General features: G+C 44.7%; 1 protein-coding gene across 1 annotated transcript in view; it reads left to right on the forward strand.

Annotated features, from left to right (window-relative positions):
• The window catches only part of sspo (SCO-spondin), a 180,288-nt gene that overhangs the window by 117,924 nt on the left and 41,311 nt on the right, over positions 1-21,053 (forward strand). Inside the window, exons 95-98 of the mRNA XM_063206313.1 lie at positions 237-361; positions 3,287-3,423; positions 6,842-6,888; positions 7,659-7,919. Of these exons, the coding sequence (XP_063062383.1) occupies positions 237-361; positions 3,287-3,423; positions 6,842-6,888; positions 7,659-7,919 (570 nt within the window). The remainder of the gene's footprint in view (positions 1-236; positions 362-3,286; positions 3,424-6,841; positions 6,889-7,658; positions 7,920-21,053) is intronic.

Genomic DNA, 21,053 nt, shown 5'->3' on the forward strand with positions numbered 1-21,053 from the left:
GTTGAAGAGATGTATGACGTTCATTATGTCTAAGTGTTACAGTAAAACTTGGGTATTTCTTATTCTTCAGACATGTGACATCGTTACCCTGTCCAATCTAAATCTCGCCACCACCCTCTCTCACCGTCCCTTCTCCTCTTCTCCTCCTCTCCCTCCTCTCTCCTCCTCTCTTCTCCTCTCTTCTCCTCTCTTCCTCTCCTCCTCTGTTCTCTTCCTCTCCTCTCGTCCCTCCGCAGACTGTGAGACTCCGTTCCAGTTCCAGGAGTGTGGCTACCCGTGCCAGAAGCACTGTGTGCTGCAGGCCCAGAAGGAGGCGTGTGTCGGGGAGCAGCACTGCACTCCTGGCTGCTACTGCCCCCAGGTCTGCTGTGCACACACACACACACACACACACACACACACACACACACACACACACACACACACACACACACACACACACACACACACACACACACACACACACACACACACACACACACACACACACACACACACACACACACACACACACACACACACACACACACACACACACACACAGACACACACACCCACACACACACACACACACACACACACACACACACGCACGCACGCACACAAAGTCACACAAACGCACACGCACACACACACGCGCACACACACACGCGCGCGCACACACACACACATACACACGCACGCACACACACAGACACACACACACACGCGCACGCACACACACACACACACACACACACACACACACACACACACACACACACACACACACACAGCGCTGCACTCTGGGCTGCTACTGCCCCCAGGTCTGCTCTGCATTGGCTACACAGCACACACAGCAGCATCATACCACCATAACCTGCTGTGGCCTGGCCCAGCTTCAACACACACACACACACACACACACACACACACGCATGTGCACACACACACACACACACACACACACACACACACACACACACACACACACACACACACACACACACACACACACACACACACACACACACACACACACACATGAACAGACCTTAAATCACAGTGAATGACAAAATTCTCCTTTTTCTTCTCTTTTTCTTTTCTCTCCTTGTGTCACTCACTGCATCGTGCTATCTGTGTGTCTCTGTCACTTTACTAGGCTCTTTACTTCTGCCTTTCTACCTCTACTCTCTCTCTCACTCCCTCTATCTTTCTATTCTCTCTGTCTCTGTCTCTGTCTCTCTCTCTCACTCTCTCTCTCTCTCTCCATCTCATCCTTTTGTTTTCTCTGTCCCCAGGTGTTTCTGTAGAGGTTTTTTTTACAAGTAGATCTTGTGTAAAAGGTATTGGACACAGCATTATTGGACACATAGTTGTATACAAGCTTTATTTGCTCTGCACCAGTCCTGTGCATTGTGGTCCCAGCATGCTCTGATGTAGGGACCTGATTAAAAAACAATTAGAGTAAGCCAGTAATAATTACAGTAATAGCCATTTCCTCCACCACCATGTTTGTCAGTAGGGGCAGCAACTTTATTATATTCTACACAGGACTCTAATTGGTGCGGTCCGGTTCTCGATTCTGATTGGCTGATAGCTGTGGTCAATCGAGCGTAAGCCTACACCTTTCACATGAAGATTCTATGCGCGTCCAAGTTACCCAGCGCATCTACGTCGGTAATGAGAATATGTTGCAGTTGGGGTAGGGAGTCTGCAAGAAGAGCACATCTTTGCACCTTTTTGGTTGGGGTATCAGTGTGATTGCAAAGACATTTTATTCTTGCGGTGTTTATCACCCCTTTTTGAGTTTTTGTAGCGAAGTGTTTTCTGGCAGCGCGACGCACGCACGCAGAGTAACGTTGCCGGGGTAACCACAATCACTTCCTCAACTTGTCAACTCGTCGCGGATTAAATTAATTGTCATTAAAGCGTTTTTTGGTCAGCGATTAAGTGTAACAGTGTTAGATAAGCAATAAGCCACTTGAGTCCGTGGGTTACGCCCGATTGATAACGGGCAAGGGGACGTTTACGGCACTGTGCTTCACGTCGTGCCCCACTCGCCTTGGCCGTTATCAATCGACTGTAACCCACGGCCTCTCGTGGCTTATTGCTTAAATATAGGGAAGGGAACATCACGAGCGGCGAAGGGCATTTGGGCATCGACATCTTGTTATTATTTTTGATAACAAGATCTAAATCTCAGTTATAAACAAATAGAGCAGTGTTTCTCAATCTTTTTTGAACAAACGCCCCTTTCACCTCCCCCGCCCCCCCCCTTTAGTATTGAAAAATAAAGTGGACTAATGCCCCCAATGGGAATTAAGCCCCGCCCCGACTCAGCTGTATTCTTTTAAACGCCTCCTGGGGGGCTGTAGCACGCCCATTGAGTACAATATGCAGTCGGCCCCATGTTGCGCCCCCCTGTCAGTTGGGATGTTAGGCTTTTCTTCACCCTGAGCCAAAACCCGAAATCATGGGTTATGGAAGACACGCTTGCTATTTCCGCAGGTACAGTATTTGCTTTACTGTTTTAAACATTACTCTTCTGCAACGTCCATGCAATCTCACATTGTGTTGTATTCAGAACACAAGAACAAACCTCCCCCTGGCCTAGTGCTGTCATACAGTAGCACACTGGAGAGATATGGTGGCAAGGCAACCTGGCGGAAGATGAAGCACACATTATATTGGAAGGGACTTTTTTTTAAAGCAAAGCTGTGAGAAATAAGAAGACTGGTAGGGAGATAGCACTTTTTTTATTTATAACCTTTTGGATGTACTGTACAGCACCCCAAAGGAATGATCAGCTCCTGCAAGGCTACAGGAGAATGTGTTGAAACCCTTGTGGAGCAAAGATTAATGTTTTGCGCACATTGTTTAACCCCTCCCTGCTTGTGTGTGTGTGTGTGTGTGTGTGTGTGTGTGTGTGTGTGTGTGTGTGTGTGTGTGTGTGTGTGTGTGTGTGTGTGTGTGTGTGTGTGTGTGTATGTGTGTGTGTGTGTGTGTGTGCGCGCGCACGCTTGTGTGTGTGTGTGTGTGTGTGTGTGCGTGCGTGCGTGCGTGCATGCGTGCGTGCGTTCGTGTGTGTGTGCACATGCGTCTGCCTATGTGTGTGCATGTGTCTGTGAGCATGCAGCATGTGTGTGTGCCAGTGTGCGCAGTGTGTGTGTGTGTGTGTGTGTGTGCGTGTGTGTGTGTCTGTGCGTGTGTGAATGCGCAAAAGTGTTATGTGTGTGTCATGTTGTGTGTGTGTGTATATGCGTCTATTGTTTCTAAATGGATGTCCATGTGTGTGTTTCTTCAGGGCTTGCTGCAGCAAAATGGCACGTGTGTGGAGCCAGAGCGGTGCGGTTGTGTTCACGTTATCCATGAGGGAATGGATACGCCCATTACTGTCACCCTCCCACAGGGGGCGATAGTGAGCAGGGGCTGCAGCACCTGGTGAGAGAGCAAGGGATTGTATACTGTACATAGACACATGCACGTGTTATATAGAAACTGTATATTTCTCCCCTCACAGTATGTGTTTGATTGCTTTTCTATAGTTTCAGGAATGGTCTTTGATGTTTATTGCATTTTCTGAGGGGTAGAGGCGTGTGTCTAAAGCTGGGAAGGATTTCTGGTGGGGAATCGAATGAGCCTTCCTCTTTTGATGTTGTGCGGTGGAGAGAGAGAGAGAGAGAGAGAGAGAGAGAGAGAGAGAGAGAGAGAGAGAGAGAGAGAGAGAGAGAGAGAGAGAGAGAGAGAGAGAGAGAGAGAGAGGGGCCAGTGGGTTTCCCCTGTGCTAAATGGCGGTTTTTAGGCTATTTTTGTGCATAGTCACACTGCATAGAGCACATGTACAATGCCCCTCTTTGACCCCTTTCCTGGGCCGTATGTGGGGCAGAGAGAAGCAACCCTCTCTGGGGAAGATGCTTTTTCTGTTTGGCCCTGGAAACCTCAGGTGACACTTGGAGCGATGGGGAACGCTTTTTTAGCTGAAAGCAGATACTGTACACTACAGTAAGAGGTGACGGTAAGGAGGAGATATTTTGGGCTCAGCTTGGGATGGCATTTGAGGGCCGGTGTTGGGTTTCTGTTATGAATAAAGTACAACGCTGTGCTGCAGTTTCAAAAAAGATTTTGATTTTGTCATGCCGATTTTACGACAGTATTACTGTAGTGTACTGTAGTATTATAGTTGGATTAGTGTAGTAGTAAATGTAATAGTCTACTTTAAACCCAAAAACTGCACACTACAGAAATGCCACAATTTATTTCAGAATGGAAAAGGTTACTAAACTGAATTACAAACCCCATGCAATACAGAAAAATAATGTGCATTATTCACATTTGGACAGCACTAGTTTTGGCAGGCCTTTGAGTGAAAGCGATTTTCAGTTAGATGAAACAGGCAATTGCTGACCGATGTTGCTGCTTTCTCAGTTAATCAAGTAGTTGAGAAAGTAGTTTCTAGTGCTGCCACGAAATTAACAAGTTGATTCAATCTTGGCGTGATTGCGCTGGCTATTTAGAAAGTCTCTTGACTTGCGGTGTCAGGGCCGGTTCTAGTCAATGTGGTGCCCTAGGCGAGCATTCCTCTTTGGTTTTAATGGAATTTGAAATTGGCATGTGTAATAGTGTCATACATCTGACAGAGCACAGCTGGTCTACTACCTAGATATATACTGAGTGCCCATTAATAATAATCATCAATATAAAGCTTAATGCTTTATTTTGCTTAATGTTCTAAGTCTGTGGGACTTGGCGCCCCCAAGACATTTGGCGCCCTAGGTGACCGCCTGGTCGGCCTATGCCTAGCGCCGGCCCTGCGCGGTGTAGTATCGACACTGCCTCAAGTCAAATGTCGATGCTAGCTCTGGGGAAATCTATTATTATGCTGCCCTGCTCACACCGCATGACTGATCAACATGGGTCTCTTCAGGTGAGGTCGGGAGTCTCTATGGCAGAGGTGTCAAAAGTAAAAGTGAAAGTAGAAAAAAAAAGAAACACAGTTTCCTTCCAACACGGGTAACTTACTGAGTAACCAGTAGAGATGTGAGCATGTCTTATGATGAGCTTACTCTACACAGGTTGGATAAAGTTTGTGGTGGGTCCTTGTTAGTGGGCAGTCATGGGCGAGCGGTTAGGGCGTCAGACTCGCATCCCAGAGGTTGCCGGTTCGACTCCCGACCCGCCAGGTTGGTGGGGGGAGTAATCAACCAGTGCTCTCCCCCATCCTCCTCCATGACTGAGGTACCCTGAGCATGGTACTGTCCCACCGCACTGCTCCCCATGGGGCGCCACTGAGGGCTGCCCCCTTGCACGGGTGAGGCATAAATGCAATTTCGTTGTGTGCAGTGTTCACTTGTGTGCTGTGGAGTGCTGTGTCACAATGACAATGGGAGTTGGAGTTTCCCAATGGGCTTTCACTTTCACTTTCACTTTGTTAGGTTTTTAGTGATTTTCAGCAACAACACCGTCTAGCTCATTAGGTACAATGTAGTAACTGGTGTAACAGCTTGTTATATCATGTGTGAGTTTTGTACTTAAATCGTGAATTTACTTTTCACTTTCACTTTTGGCACCTCTATTCCATGAGCTGCTGTGGTGTATAAAGTACTGGTTTGGGAGTAGCTGTAATGGAAGTGCACTCCAGGTTCCAGCATGAAGTAACCAGCACCAGAATAAAAATGGTTATAGAGGAGCACAAGCAAAGAGACTGACAGAATCAGGAGAGAGAGAGAGAGAGAGAGAGAGAGAGAGAGAGAGAGAGAGAGAGAGAGAGAGAGAGAGAGAGAGAGAGAGAGAGAGAGAGAGAGAGAGACAGAGGGACAAACAGAGAGAGAGAGAAAGAGAGAGAGAAACTGTGAAAAAAAAGATTAAATGAAAGGTGGACACCGTACAAGGCAGAGATTGATCTGCTTGTTTGGCGTCTTGACACCGGCTTTGTTAAATGCAAATGCAATTAGACTGAGGTGACATGAGAGACGGATGGAGGGAGCGAATGAGATAGACAGCTCCAGGAAGACGACAAGACACACACTCACACTCACACACACACCGCACCACACCGCACCGCACATCAGCTTGATGAATGTGCTCCGGAAGTTTGCGAGGCTGGAAGTTTTTTGGAGCCGCTTGAGTTTTGTAAAATATTTGCTGACGGGATTTAAAAGCTCCTGAGTGACTTCAGCCTACCCCAGTTGGTTAGTGAGATGGAGAATGTCTGCATACCAAATTCACCTCCACCAAACTCCCAAAAGAAAGTCCCCAAAACTCTTAAAAGAGGCGCTAAGTAACTTTTTTTGTTATCACCTTCACCATTAATTAATCACTGTCACAAGTCGGACAATGCTTAAATGAGTCATGAAGGTGAATGGTGACTCTCCAGACACCAGCAAGATCAGGGGTGCATTTCTCGAAAGCGTAGTTGTTAGCAGTTAGCAACTTGGGTAGTTGCCAATAGGAAATTGCATTGCAACCAACAAAGTACCTACCGTAATTAGCAACTATGTTTTCAAGAAATGTACCCCTGGACTGTTGTGCCTACAGGAGCATCTGAAACAAACTTGCCATACGGAAATCTTACTTTAGACATGATGATAACGTGACGGCTGGCGCTTGGATGTAAAACATTTCATGTTGGTCAGTTGTTTTGTACTAGACGTAATGATGACGCATATTTTGTGGAGGTGAAACAGTGTATGGGCAGTTCTCCTCCCTGTTTGTCGGCCACTTGCAGCTACTTTGGCAAACTTTTGCTAGTAGCGGTGTGCCAGACAAAGTGCTGATGCCAAAGTTTGTTAAACTACTTGCTGACGGTGTGCAGACATTCTTTTTTAAATAACTAGCTCCCGCTCTCCTCTTTCCCTTACAGTCTGTGCCATGATGGGACCCTGCAGTGTGATACGCGCGAGTGCGAGGGTGAGTGTTTGATTCATCAGTCTTCACAAAAAACAAAAAGCAACAGTAAAATGCACTTTAATGGAATTATTCATCCCTTGAGTGCACAATCAGTCGATACTTGTGCTGTTTTTTTCAGCTTCATCAGCTTAAAATGGAAAGCTTTAATGTGTTGATCAAGTCATTTCTTTTAGGGCTGAGAAAAACATGAACTCTAATAACGCAAGTATGCTAAAATTATTTTTTTGCCCTAAGCAACTTTAAAATGATTGAGGCATTTAGTTTTGCGTTGTGATGATTATCAGTAATGATTTCAGATGTATGCATCATTTTATCTTAGCTGTGTGTGTGTGTGTGTGTGTGTGTGTGTGTGTGTGTGTGTGTGTGTGTGTGTGTGTGTGTGTGTGTGTGTGTGTGTGTGTGTGTGTGTGTGTGTGTGTGTGTGTGTGTGTGTGTGTGTGTGTGTGTGTGTGTGTGTGTGTGTGTGTGTGTGTGAGGGATTGAGAGAATGTTTACCCACACTGGGGGGGAGTTTGTATGCATTGCCCTGCCACTGCCCTGCCACATGTATTTTCCCTGCCACTTCTTTTCCGTGTGTGTGTCTGTGTCTGTGTCTGTGTCTGTGTCTGTGTGTGTGTGTGTGTGTGTGTGCGTGTGTGTGTGTGTGTGTGTGTGTGTGTGTGTGTGTGTGTGTGTGTGTGTGTGTGTGTGTGTGTGTTTTCTGTGTTCTGTTTCTGTGTGTGTGTGTTCGGTTCTCATGCTGGTGTGTGTACTCTATGTGTGTCTCTCAGTCTCTCCGAGTGAGTGGTCAGAATGGACTCCCTGTTCGCCCTGTGTGCCCCTGTCCGACGCCCGGGCCTCCACTCGGCCCCTGGCGGGTAGTGCCCGAGTGGTGTCGCTCCAGCGGCGCTACCGAGCCTGTTTGGACCTGGACACAGGGCTGCCGGCTGACGGGGATGACCAGAACCAGGGCCCGGACCAGGACCAGGGGACCCAGTGCTCTGAGGAACTGGAGCAGGAGAGGCTCTGTCCCGACCCGGATGTCTGTAGAGGTGAGGGTATGACTGAATGAATGAATGAATGAATGAATGAATGAATGAATGAATGAATGAATGAATGAATGAATGAATGAATGAATGAATGAATGAATGAATGAATGATGTATTTCTCTTTACACCATCATTTAGACTTTCAGTTATATGTCATGAAAAATGTATATTAGTGTGGAGAAAGGGTCCCCATAAGAAGCTAAATACAAGCTTATAAGCTGGGGCCCGCATTTGTGCATTTGGTACAATAGGTATCCTCAGCTACTCCAGTGATCTCTTAACGTTTTCAGGTCGAGGGAGAATTGTACTGGTGCTGGTTCATGCTAGCCTGATTGTCATCGACTTTCAAATCTCTGTTCGAGACTTGCTCTGACCTCGTGCACAACGATGAGCATTTCCAAAATGGCATGGTTGACCTGCCTCCCCCGGTTTGCTACAATACTGGTCAAGGCCAGAAAAGGCTGTGCCAAAGTTTAACCAAACATTTTATTAGACCCAATAAAAAGCCTGTGCTTAAACCACTTCACTGCCTTGAACACACCTCTACCCAGGGAGCTGCTTCAATTTGATTGATTCCCAACAAAGTGGGGGGAGTTCCCGATTTTTCCAGAGCTCAGAAACGATATATATATTGCTTGTGGCCTGACTAGAAGCAACGCCAAAGGTGTTGTGTCACTAGGATGGCTGGCTAGGTTCCTGGCTAGGTAGCCTGGCTAGGTTCCTGCACTTACATAATCTCGACTGATGTGTTCACACCAAAAAGTAAAGGTTGTGGAACCACAGGGACCAAAGGAGACTTTGGTTTCTCTAAGCCAGGGTTTCCCAAACTGGGGTGCGTGCACCCCTGGGGGTGCGCGGCCTGTCAGAAGGGGGTGCGTGAACTGAATAGAGCAATGGTGGATATGTGCGTTTTGTGTGCAACATTAATGAACATTGGGTAGTTTTAGTTGTTTGATTAATTGTATTCTGGAAGGATACATCTGAAGTATAATTTATAACTCCTAGACTTGTCATTCAACAAGTTCCATTGTAATGATGGCAGAAAAAAAACGTCAGGTTGATTGGAAATGAGAATTGCGCTGTGCAACATTCGCTTAGGGGGTGTGCGAAACACATTGAAATGTAAAAGGGGTGCGCAGGGGGAAAAGTTTGGGAACCGCTGCTCTAAGCGAACTGTGACGACAAAGTAGATGTACATAAGTAGGTTCATCGAGATGTGGTAAAGCAAACAAACAGTGTTAAGGTGGGTTTCTCACCGTTAAGCACCTACGCTCCCAGTTCACCAATCCGACAACAGTAAGTGTGAGGAGAACACAAAGACTTATCGCTCGTTTGTTACTGCCACTGTGTCCTGTGCCCAGTCTCGATTAGATCTAGTTCTGCTCGTTTCAACTCCAAAGTGACAGATGCTTGATGCCAAAAAGCTGGCACTGGCAGAGCCTTGCGAAAATGGATGGGCCCCATGTGGATACCACAATGTCACAGTGCTCTGTCTCTCAAATCTTTCGAAAGCGTGCTGGCTGGACATTGGCATTGCCACAGACTGCAGATTGGTCCTGGTGGAAAAGGCCTATTAGGACAGCAGTAGTGATGTTGTCACACAAATGAGTTGCCGACTTCAATAACAGAAGTATGGTATGCTTTTGGAAGTAATGTACAATATTTACACAAGTTGTACTCTGCGCACGTGCACACACACACACACACACACACACACACACACACACACACACACACACACACACACACACACACACACACACACACACACAGACACATAAGTCAGGTCGTCAAGCATTTTGATAGAGATGGAGTACTAATTTACATGCACACACACACACACATGCACACATAGAGACACACACACACACACACACACACACACACACACACACACACACACACACACACACACACACACACACACACACACACACACACACACACACACACACACACACACACACACATGTGCGTGCGCGGTACATTCCCAATTTAGTCACAATATTCCCACAGAGTAGTGCAGATATATCCCTGTCTTTTTACTGGTAATGAAGACATAGCTCACCTGATGATGCTGATATTTCGCTTGTTCTACCATAACTCCTTGTCAGAAGCGATCAATGTAAGATATGCTGTAGGTCATTGTGTGCGAAGAACTATGTTCAATACTATCCAATAGCATAGACTGCGTGGACATAAGATCGCAAGTCTCATTTTTATTGGTGGGGTTCATGGATGGAAACAGGGAGAGACTACTGCAGGTGCCCCGAGTCTAATATAATAAGTCAGTAATCAGATTGTGTGTGTGTGTGTGTGTGTGTGTGTGTGTGTGTGTGTGTGTGTGTGTGTGTGTGTGTGTGTGTGTGTGTGTGTGTGTGTGTGTGTGTGTGTGTGTCTGTGTGTCTGTGTCTGTGTGTCTGTGTGTCTGTGTGTGTGTGTGTGTGTGTGTGCGTGTGTGAGCGCACGCGCAGGGCCACTGACAGCTTCCGCTGGGCCCAGGACAAAGTCCTCTGAAAAGGCCCCCTACCCAATACATACAATGTAATGGGGACACATTTCTGGCCCCCCTATCTATCTGGTCCCAGGACGACAAACCCGCTTGCCCTCTCCCGTCTGCGGGCCTGTGTGTGTGTGTGTGTGTGTGTGTGTGTGTGTGTGTGTGTGTGTGTGTGTGTGTGTGTGTGTGTGTGTGTGTGTGTGTGTGTGTGTGTGTGTGTGTGTGTGTTTGTGTGTTCATGGGCGGCAGAGTTCCATGTACGAAAGCGTCAGCTAATTGCAATGCAATGCAATGTAGCAGCTGTGTGTTTCTGTGGGAGGTCCCTCGTGTGTATTCCATATGTTCCTTACAAAAGCTACACATTTTTTGCAGAACTTTCTGTTTAACACCTTATTTGGACTGCAGACCCACAGAGATATTACAGATGGATTATTAGGAATACATATTTTATCCAGTTAACGCTTTACACTATTTACTGACTTGTTACCTTAATCGCCTCATTACAACAACAGGCTCTCATTAGGTACATTGCATGATATTAAATTGCATTGCAGAACATTGCACTTAGCCAATGCTTTTATCCAAAGCAACTTATAGTTATTTCAGGGTTATCTAGTGCCTTGCTCATGCCTCTTCATCCATGGATAGAGGTGTAGGGAGAGGTAAGGGTGGGATTCGAACCTGCAACCCTCTGATCTTAAAACCACCTCCTTAACCATCAGGCCACGGCTGCCACTTCCTTTCAACAAAGGTTACTAAATGGTATACTAATAGTCTGGGTATATAGACATGTTATTCATAGGTTTCACATTTACAAACATTCGTGGGGTGAGGAGGGGCAAGATGCTTAGCAACCAACCACATGAGCTCATTTTGTGAATGACAGCTGCATTTTCCAACAATCAGAGTGTACAGCCAGGGCTGCGCAGCCGGGGGTGTTAACAAATGTGCAACCCATGTGTGCAGGACCATAGAAAAGAATAGAATAGAATAGAATAGAATAGAATAGAATAGAATAGAATAGAATAGAATGGAAAATAAGTACTATAGACTATTGATGTTACCATGCAAATATAGTATGAACACATTTTTTGAATGATTTCACAGAGACAGAACTCTCCCCCCCAGGGGAATCTCTGCTCACTCTTGCGTTGAGGACCGCTGATGATTAGACAGAAGATCCCCCACCGTTGTAGAACACTGTAGCCGTGCTCCGCGCGCATGCTAACGAGGTCTCGTTAAATCCCTCTGATGCTGATGCTGATAAAGGAAGGCCTTTAATTGCCACATCCAGGGCTGCCGACAGCTTTTGCTGGGCCCAGGACAAAGTCATCTGAAAGGGCCCCCTACCCAATACATACAATATACTATAATGGGGACACAATTCTGGGCCCCTATCTACCTGCGCCCAGGGCAACACCCCCCACCCCGCAATTCTGGGCCCAGGGCATGGGCGTAATTTCCACGGGGGTTAGGGGGGTTTTGACCCCCCCAGACTTCAAACCCTGACAATATAACCCCCCTTATATAATTGTACAACCCCCCCTATATAATTACAGTACTAGTCTTGCATGAACAACTTTACTTTATTTTATGTAAAATAGTGAAAAATAGTTTCGTTCAGTTATGTTTAATCATGTTGTAATGTAACCCCCCCTGCCCCCTTGGTATTCCCCAAATCTGCGTTAGTTGTGTACAATCAATGGGGGAGGTAGATGGACACTCCCAACTGAGATCGCTCCCGGACGTGTAGTCCCAGGTGTTTCTATCACTCCCGGACGTGTAGTCCCACCCGATTATATTTCACGTATTATCATACACTGCCACATACAAGCAATTTAGGGTTAGGGTTAGGTTTAGGGTTAAGGTTAGGGTTAGGGTTAGAAACAAAAAACTAACATCAAAAAGATAACTAGCTCCGTTATATGGCGGTGGGATCGATAGTCTGGCTAGTGGGAGCGAGCCGACCGGGGAGCGTCCTGCGTTGGGAGCGACAATCAGGGAATCTCTCAATGGGTAATCCTCTTCTCCACTATCCCAAATTCAAACTGATTAGCGATCAGCTTTATCAAGTATTGTCAATTGTTTTTTTCTACTTTTAACTTGCAATTGCCACATGATCATGCGTGGATGCGTCTTTGGCACAAGAGACATTATTTCCGAGTGTTTTGAGAACCTATTGTACCACTGCCTTTCTGCCTGTCAGTTAGTTATATAGCTATTTTATGCTAGGTTACGACAGACAGCTAGTTCAATAACACTGGACGTGGCTGGCTATTTTGGACGTTGATGGCTAGCACTTGGGATATTTACTCAAACCAACACATTTTGTGAAACCCTAGCAATCGGACGTCTGTTTGTTTTATTTCACGTCATTTAAGTAGTTTTTGGTTACCCCCTGTCCAGTTGCCTGCGTGATTTCCTATGATAGTATCCACTTCAAATGAGAAGCTTGTTCAATGCAGCTGAACCAAAATGCCTGTAAGTTTTTTTGACACCAATAGTAAACACATCCATTTTAAATAAGATGTATTGTGGCATTATATTTTGTTTTCAAAATCGCATTTGTTGACAACAGCCAAGCGATTACAGTTTGTTTCGCCAGTGAAGTAATGAAGAGAGACACGAGAGAGGGTTGGGGAGACAAGGGGTTCCTTCCTCGCGTGACACTATGCGTGGCTGTGCTTGGAGTGAGACAGAGGAGGTCCTCTCAATATTTTTGTCGCCAGTCGCCACTGTATATTTAGTTATAAAAAAAACAACAACAGTCAATTGTATAAATAATGGGTATGGGATATTATGTAGCCAGCAGGCTACTTTAATTTCTACCACAGCAACTTTCTTCTGATCATATGATTAACAACATGGCGAACAGCAGACAAGAGATCCTATTTGTGCAGCATCCTGATTAGTGATTGATGGTTGGGATATGTCATTCATATTTGGCACTGCATCAAAGATTTTATCAACCATCTCTGACTGTAGCTTTCTTCTGATCATATGAATTAGGCCTACTAAGCAAAGGGTAGGAATGTTTTTAATTAATTAATTAATTCATTAACTCATCTTTGCTTTATTGCTATATGCCACATTACAAATGGAGATTTTCTGACAGCTTGACTTTAGCCTGATTGGGAAAATGCATTCTCTAAAACTCTGATGTGAGTTTGCTGCCAAGCCATTTGAACATTAACTGAGGTTTTTTTTTTATATCAGGTTCAAAAACTTGATTGTGCAGGTCACCAAAGAGAGATCCAAGGCCAAGGAGGTACAGGTGATGAGAGAGAGACTGGTGTCCAGAGAGAGAGACGAGGAAGCACAGATGAGAGGGAGAGAGAAGGAGGTGACAAAGGAGGTGAACCAGTTCAAGAGATCGAGTATGAAGGTGTCAGAGGAGGTGCAGCAAGGAGAGAGAGGCAACGGAGGAGATGTAGCAGTTGAGCAACAGAAAGGAGGTGATGGAGGAAGTGCATCAGTTGAAGACAGAGGGAGAGAACGAGGCGAAGGAGAATCGGATGACCAAAAACAGGGAGAGAGAGTACAGAGAGAGACAGCGCAGGAGGCACAAATGACCAGGTAACATACATAACTGTACATGCAAATACTGAAGAAAACTGTTTAGCCATTTAATTCATTTAGATGGAAATCTTGACCCCCCCAATTGTCAGCATAAAGTTACGCCCTTGCCCCAGGGCAACACCCGTTCTCGGCCCCCCATCCAATACATACAATGTAATGAAAACCCAAATTTGGGCCCCCTGTCTCCCTGGGCCTGGAACAGCTGACCCCTTTGCCCCCCCCCTGTCGGCTTCCCTGGCCACATCCACTAATTACTCCAGCCGCTTATGTGTGATTGCTCTCAGCGTTCTGTCAAGGAAATTAGCATATATATCTGTCCCTGCCTGGTCCCACAGATTTGATATTATTATTGTATATAAAAAATGTATTTTTAACGGCAACACAGAGTTTGATCGTCGTGCTCGCTTGCTGCATTATGAAATTGCGTCCTGCGGTGTCTCAGAATAGTGATAATAAAAAAGAATAAAAATATGATATCTTCCTATGATCCACAGAAAGTAATATGGTTTGGACATCATTTTCATTTTGAGTGAGCTATGTCTTTTAATAAAAAAGTTTTCCTTCTTCAAAGAGTATATGCAGTTAGCGCCTTTTAATACCTTGCATGCTAGTTTGCCGTTTAGTTTCACGGTCACACACCCTCAGATCAGCAGTATGTAGAGTGTGGCTCGGGCCGGTTTTTTCTCTCCGAGCCCGGCCCTCAGCCGACAGAAAAGTGATCGACCCCGACCCGAGCCCGAGACTAATTAAAATGTTTGTGTCCGAACCCGTCCGAAGCCCGAGACCACTGTAATAACAACAGAACCTGTGCGCAAGCAAGATTTTCTATGTGGGCTCCTCCATACTCAAAATACCACGTGATAAATAGCCAGGATAGGCAAAGACGTTAGGATAAGGCAATTTGCAGTAGCCTAATTAAGTTACGCACGCATAGTAAGTATAAACACACACACACACACACACACACACACACGTGACAGTGCACCTTATGTTTCTTTCGGTTAGACCAGAGATGTCGGGTGCGGTGATAAAATGCATGGGAGGGGCGTGAGAGGATAAGAAAGGCGAAAACTAACGAATACGTTTTGGATGCGGTCAGCGCGGCTATGGAACATTTGTTACGTTACTGTTACTGTGCAAATAAATCCCAACGAGCCCCGTAAAGATGCCGCTCCTTGTCGTTAAGAAGGATGGGCTATAAGTTCACCGAAGAACAGTAGCCTGTTCGGCCCTCCAAGAGAATCATTTCCCCTGATGTCCATGCGGTCAATATAAAATCAGGAAAGGTTGCACGCGCATAGTTACAACTGTACAGTAGGCCTAAAAGTGACAAGAATTAAGAACCTACGTGAAGGACATGAAATGTCACAGCGGACAAAATAGTAACAGGAAACCTCTCCGCCTACCTTAGGCAACTCCACGTAGCGTGTGCGTCTTCTTTAATCCACATTATGCTCATTGCTACCCCACGCTGGAAATGTAATCCTTGGCGAGCAAAGCAGTGACAAACTTCGTCATTTTATGTTCAACACTTAAGACAGCATCGAAGGCATGCTAAAACATGGCCTAGGCCTACAACAAAAGACCACGCGTTCACTGACAACTGTTGATTTGGCGCTTATTAAGAAAGCAAGTTGACTCGGCATTCCTGCTCGGCTGACTGGGAGTGAGCGTCCATGTTGCCGCTGGTAACTGGCGCGTGCATACAGCCAATAATAATCACTCGCACGAGTAGCCTACCAACATTTTCATTTATGCATATTCAATTTCTTATTTTTTAATCACAAAACTGCCGTTTGCATGAACTGAAACGTTTCCTCTGGTTGCTTACACTTTTCACAATGTCTGTTTGCTTCAAGACCGAGTCCGAACCGAGTCCGACAGATATTCTATTTTTTTTGTCCGAGTCCGGCCCGGCCCGTCGGGTTCCGACCCGGCCCGTCGGGCTTCGGTCGGGTTGCCATGCTCTGGCAGTATGTCATCTGGATGGACACTTTTATCCAGACTGACTCAGACTACAGGGAGTGTTACTCCTCAAGCACCCCAGGATTGAGTGCCTCACTTGGGCTCACTGTAATGACAGGACCTGGGTTAAACCCAGAAACAGGTTTTTACTACATAAAAGCATGTGCTGCTCACTATAGTTCAAACTGCCAAACTGGAGTGCTACCATGGACAACATACCATGCGAGAACGAAAACAAACCAAAACCAAACCTGTATCCAACCAAATATGCTAGTCTTAGCTATAACGCATATGACATACATACACGTACATAATCTGACATGACACCCAGCCAGATATAGTAAAAGTAAAAATAGAAGTAGAAAAAGAAAAGTACAAGGTGTTCTGCTGTGTGGTTTGATTGCACAGTGACTTTGGCTGTGTGTGTGTGTGTGCAAGGGCGTAACTTTATGCTGACAATTGGGGGGGTCAAGATTTCCATCTAAATGAATTAAATGGCTAAACAGTTTTCTTCAGTATTTGCATGTACAGTTATGTATGTTACCTGGTCATTTGTGCCTCCTGCGCTGTCTCTCTCTGTACTCTCTCTCCCTGTTTTTGGTCATCCGATTCTCCTTCGCCTCGTTCTCTCCCTCTGTCTTCAACTGATGCACTTCCTCCATCACCTCCTTTCTGTTGCTCAACTGCTACATCTCCTCCGTTGCCTCTCTCTCCTTGCTGCACCTCCTCTGACACCTTCATACTCTATCTCTTGAACTGGTTCACCTCCTTTGTCACCTCCTTCTCTCTCCCTCTCATCTGTGCTTCCTCGTCTCTCTCTCTGGACACCAGTCTCTCTCTCATCACCTGTACCTCCTTGGCCTTGGATCTCTCTTTGGTGACCTGCACAATCAAACAAGTTTTTGAACCTGATATAAAAAAAAAACTCAGTTAATGTTCAAATGGCTTGGCAGCAAACTCACATCAGAGTTTTAGAGAATGCATTTTCCCAATCAGGCTAAAGTCAAGCTGTCAGAAAATCTCCATTTGTAATGTGGCATATAGCAATAAAGCAAAGATGAGTTAATGAATTAATTAATTAATTAAAAACATTCCTACCCTTTGCTTAGTAGGCCTAATTCATATGATCAGAAGAAAGCTACAGTCAGAGATGGTTGATAAAATCTTTGATGCAGTGCCAAATATGAATGACATATCCCAACCATCAATCACTAATCAGGATGCTGCACAAATAGGATCTCTTGTCTGCTGTTCGCCATGTTGTTAATCATATGATCAGAAGAAAGTTGCTGTGGTAGAAATTAAAGTAGCCTGCTGGCTACATAATATCCCATACCCATTATTTATACAATTGACTGTTGTTGTTTTTTTTATAACTAAATATACAGTGGCGACTGGCGACAAAAATATTGAGAGGACCTCCTCTGTCTCACTCCAAGCACAGCCACGCATAGTGTCACGCGAGGAAGGAACCCCTTGTCTCCCCAATCCTCTCTCGTGTCTGTCTTCATTACTACACTGGCGAAACAAACTGTAATCGCTTGGCTGTTGTCAACAAATGCGATTTTGAAAACAAAATATGATGCCACAATACATCTTATTTAAAATGGATGTGTTTACTAGGGCTGGGTAAAATAATCGATTCAATCGATAATCGATCAATATCATTTAAAATTCACATAATCGATTCACAGGGCACAAAATCGATTTTTTTGCTCTTTTTCTTTTTGTTTTTTTTTGTTTCATTTAGGTGTATGGAAAATACCCAGTAGGTATTAGTCAATTAGGCCTAGGCCTACTTATTACAAATTAGCAATCTGTTAACACTGTCAAGCCACAGCCCTTTGACATTTTTATATAAAAATAGGCAACAGCATCTTTTGTGGGAAATCCTTTCACCAAAAACGGAACGGATTGAATCGATTTGGAGTGAATCGAATCGAATCGTGATTAATCGATTCAAAACCCTCAGAATCGAAATCGAATCGATACAGGAACATAGCTGCAATACCCAGCCCTAGTGTTTACTATTGGTGTCAAAAAACTTACAGGCATTTTGGTTCAGCTGCATTGAACAAGCTTCTCATTTGAAGTGGATACTATCATAGGAAATCACGCAGGCAACTGGACAGGGGGTAACCAAAAACTACTTAAATTACGTGAAATAAAACAAACAGACGTCCGATTGCTAGGGTTTCACAAAATGTGTTGGTTTGAGTAAATATCCCAAGTACTAGCCATCAACGTCCAAAATAGCCAGCCACGTCCAGTGTTATTGAACTAGCTGTCTGTCGTAACCTAGCATAAAATAGCTATATAACTAACTGACAGGCAGAAAGGCAGTGGTACAATAGGTTCTCAAAACACTCGGAAATAATGTCTCTTGTGCCAAAGACGCATCCACGCATGATCATGTGGCAATTGCAAGTTAAAAGTAGAAAAAAACAATTGCTCAATACTTGATAAAGCTGATCGCTAATCAGTTTGAATTTGGGATAGTGGAGAAGAGGATTACCCATTGAGAGATTCCCTGATTGTCGCTCCCAACGCAGGACGCTCCCCGGTCGGCTCGCTCCCATAGCCAGACTATCGATCCCACCGCCATATAACGGAGCTAGTTATCTTTTTGATGTTAGTTTTTTGTTTCTAACCCTAACCCTAACCTTAACCCTAAACCTAACCCTAACCCTAAATTGCTTGTATGTGGCAGTGTATGATAATACGTGAAATATAATCGGGTGGGACTACACGTCCGGGAGTGATAGAAACACCTGGGACTACACGTCCGGGAGCGATCTCAGTTGGGAGTGTCCATCTACCTCCCCCATTGATTGTACACAACTAACGCAGATTTGGGGAATACCAAGGGGGCAGGGGGGGTTACATTACAACATGATTAAACATAACTGAACGAAACTATTTTTCACTATTTTACATAAAATAAAGTAAAGTTGTTCATGCAAGACTAGTACTGTAATTATATAGGGGGGGTTGTACAATTATATAAGGGGGGTTATATTGTCAGGGTTGGAAGTGTGGGGGGGTCAAAACCCCCCTGACCCCCGTGGAAATTACGCCCATGTGTGTGTGTGTCTCAGGATATCTGCACAGGAGAACTCTGTGACACCTGTGCTGTGTCAGTGAGACACGGTGTGTTAGAGTGAGCTCCCGTTACGTAACCATGGCAAATAGAAGATGCACCGCGAGTGTCGCCGCGGTGACATTGAGCTGAGTGTCTGCTGGAGATGCGGAGTCCTGCAGCATACAGTAAACTAGGTCACTGGGAAACTGAGCAGCATACAACAGTTAACATACAAGTGTATATGAGGAGTTCAGATGCAAAACCCCCTAAGTGCCTTTTCAGAAAATAATCTTAATTCATTTTTTTAAATACAAATCTATCAAAATTGCATATTTCTTTATTTTATTTACGTAATATAAGTATTTATATGTATTATCAAGTACATGCATGTAAACCAAACCAACAACGGGGTTCTCTAAAAATATAGAAGTGTAGGTCTTCAGAAATGGAGTTAGGGGGTTTTGCATCTGAACTCTTCATATGCAGTATCTGGATTTGACTATGCCGTCATACAAAGCAAAAAGGCAGTAGCTGGATTGTTGTTGAAAATTAGTTATGGTATTGTGATTTTGATGACCTATAGTAAATATTGATAAAATGATTCATCTGCAAAGAATGTACTAATGGAGCCTTTCGAACAACAAACAGTTGCATGTCAATGATCTACCTAACACTACTTAGGCTGGACAACAGAATACTTTTAAAATAATTGTACTCAGTTCAGAGCTGTGCGCAGTTACTGCCTTTTGCTTTGTAGTGCAGCATGCATGTACGTACGGATATGATGAATGGACAAAAGAAAACTGGAGCACTATTTCAGAGACTATATAGGGCTGCAGCAAATTTAAACCATGCATTTGGAAGCATATTGAGTCATCTTTCCAATGATGGCAGGGTGTTTGTGCAAGCAATAGTATGGCCATTAAAAAAAATCCAATAAAGCTTGATGCAAATGCTGATGTAATGAACGTGTATCAGTTCTCTTGTTGCCTTGAAAGCAGTAAAAAATAATGATACCGGAGTGTCACAGCTTCCTCCTTCTTTTATGATGACCATAGTATCTGTTTCTTTGCATGGTCATTAAGTGTGATAAAATCTGAAAGACAGTGGAATAGATCTCAATATGCATGGTTTCTAAGTTGAGGTATCCAAAATAATCGAGGACCTTAAACCTTAATTTCAAAGTTTTTTCCTTTTCCACTCTGAATATTCTGTATATATACGTGTACATATCACACAGGCCTGAATAAAAGTAGACTCCATCGTGTGAATGTGCAACAACCGTTACCGTGGTGACAAGGTTGTACGCATTAATGTGTCTCGCTTGTTGACATGGCAGAGCGGAGCCACATGCAACAACAGCACATAAACAGCTATCAGAGTTATTATTTATAATGATGAGTGGTTATCATGTCTCTTCCACACCTACAGGCACGCTGGCCCTCCGCATATGTTGCTGTGGCATTCTGATGTTTGTGCATGTGAAGGAGGTTGGATGTGAGCTGTGTTGCCAGATGTGTCTGATCAAATCCCGCCCAAAAGGTTCTCAAAAACCGCCAAAATGTGCTAAATTCTGCCCAAATTCAACAAATTGCACTGATTTATATGGGCCCAAAACTGCATAAAAAAACACAGAATGGCCAATTTTTCCTGATTTTACCCGCAGACGGTCATCCTTAGTAGCCCATTTGGGCAGGTAACCGCCCAATCTGGCAACACTGATCCTGATGTTTGTGCACGTGAAGGAGGTTGGATGTGAGCTCTGTCTGTAGGCGTGCAGGTGGATGGCTGTATGGATGTGAATTGGGGAGCGTGTGAGTAAATAAATGTGTTCATGTACTGTATACAGTTACAGACAGAGCTCTGAATAGAACAAGCATGTACTGCAAGAACACCCAGGCCCTTCAGTATGGTTTTCTCTGACCAAAGCATTTATCTCCAGTTTGTGTTCCATTGATGTATGTGAGAGACCCAGGGTGTGTGTGTGTGTGTGTGTGTGTGTGTGTGTGTG

Source organism: Engraulis encrasicolus, chromosome 9, assembly GCF_034702125.1.
Source record: "Engraulis encrasicolus isolate BLACKSEA-1 chromosome 9, IST_EnEncr_1.0, whole genome shotgun sequence".
In the NCBI taxonomy this organism is placed as follows: Eukaryota; Metazoa; Chordata; class Actinopteri; order Clupeiformes; family Engraulidae; genus Engraulis; species Engraulis encrasicolus.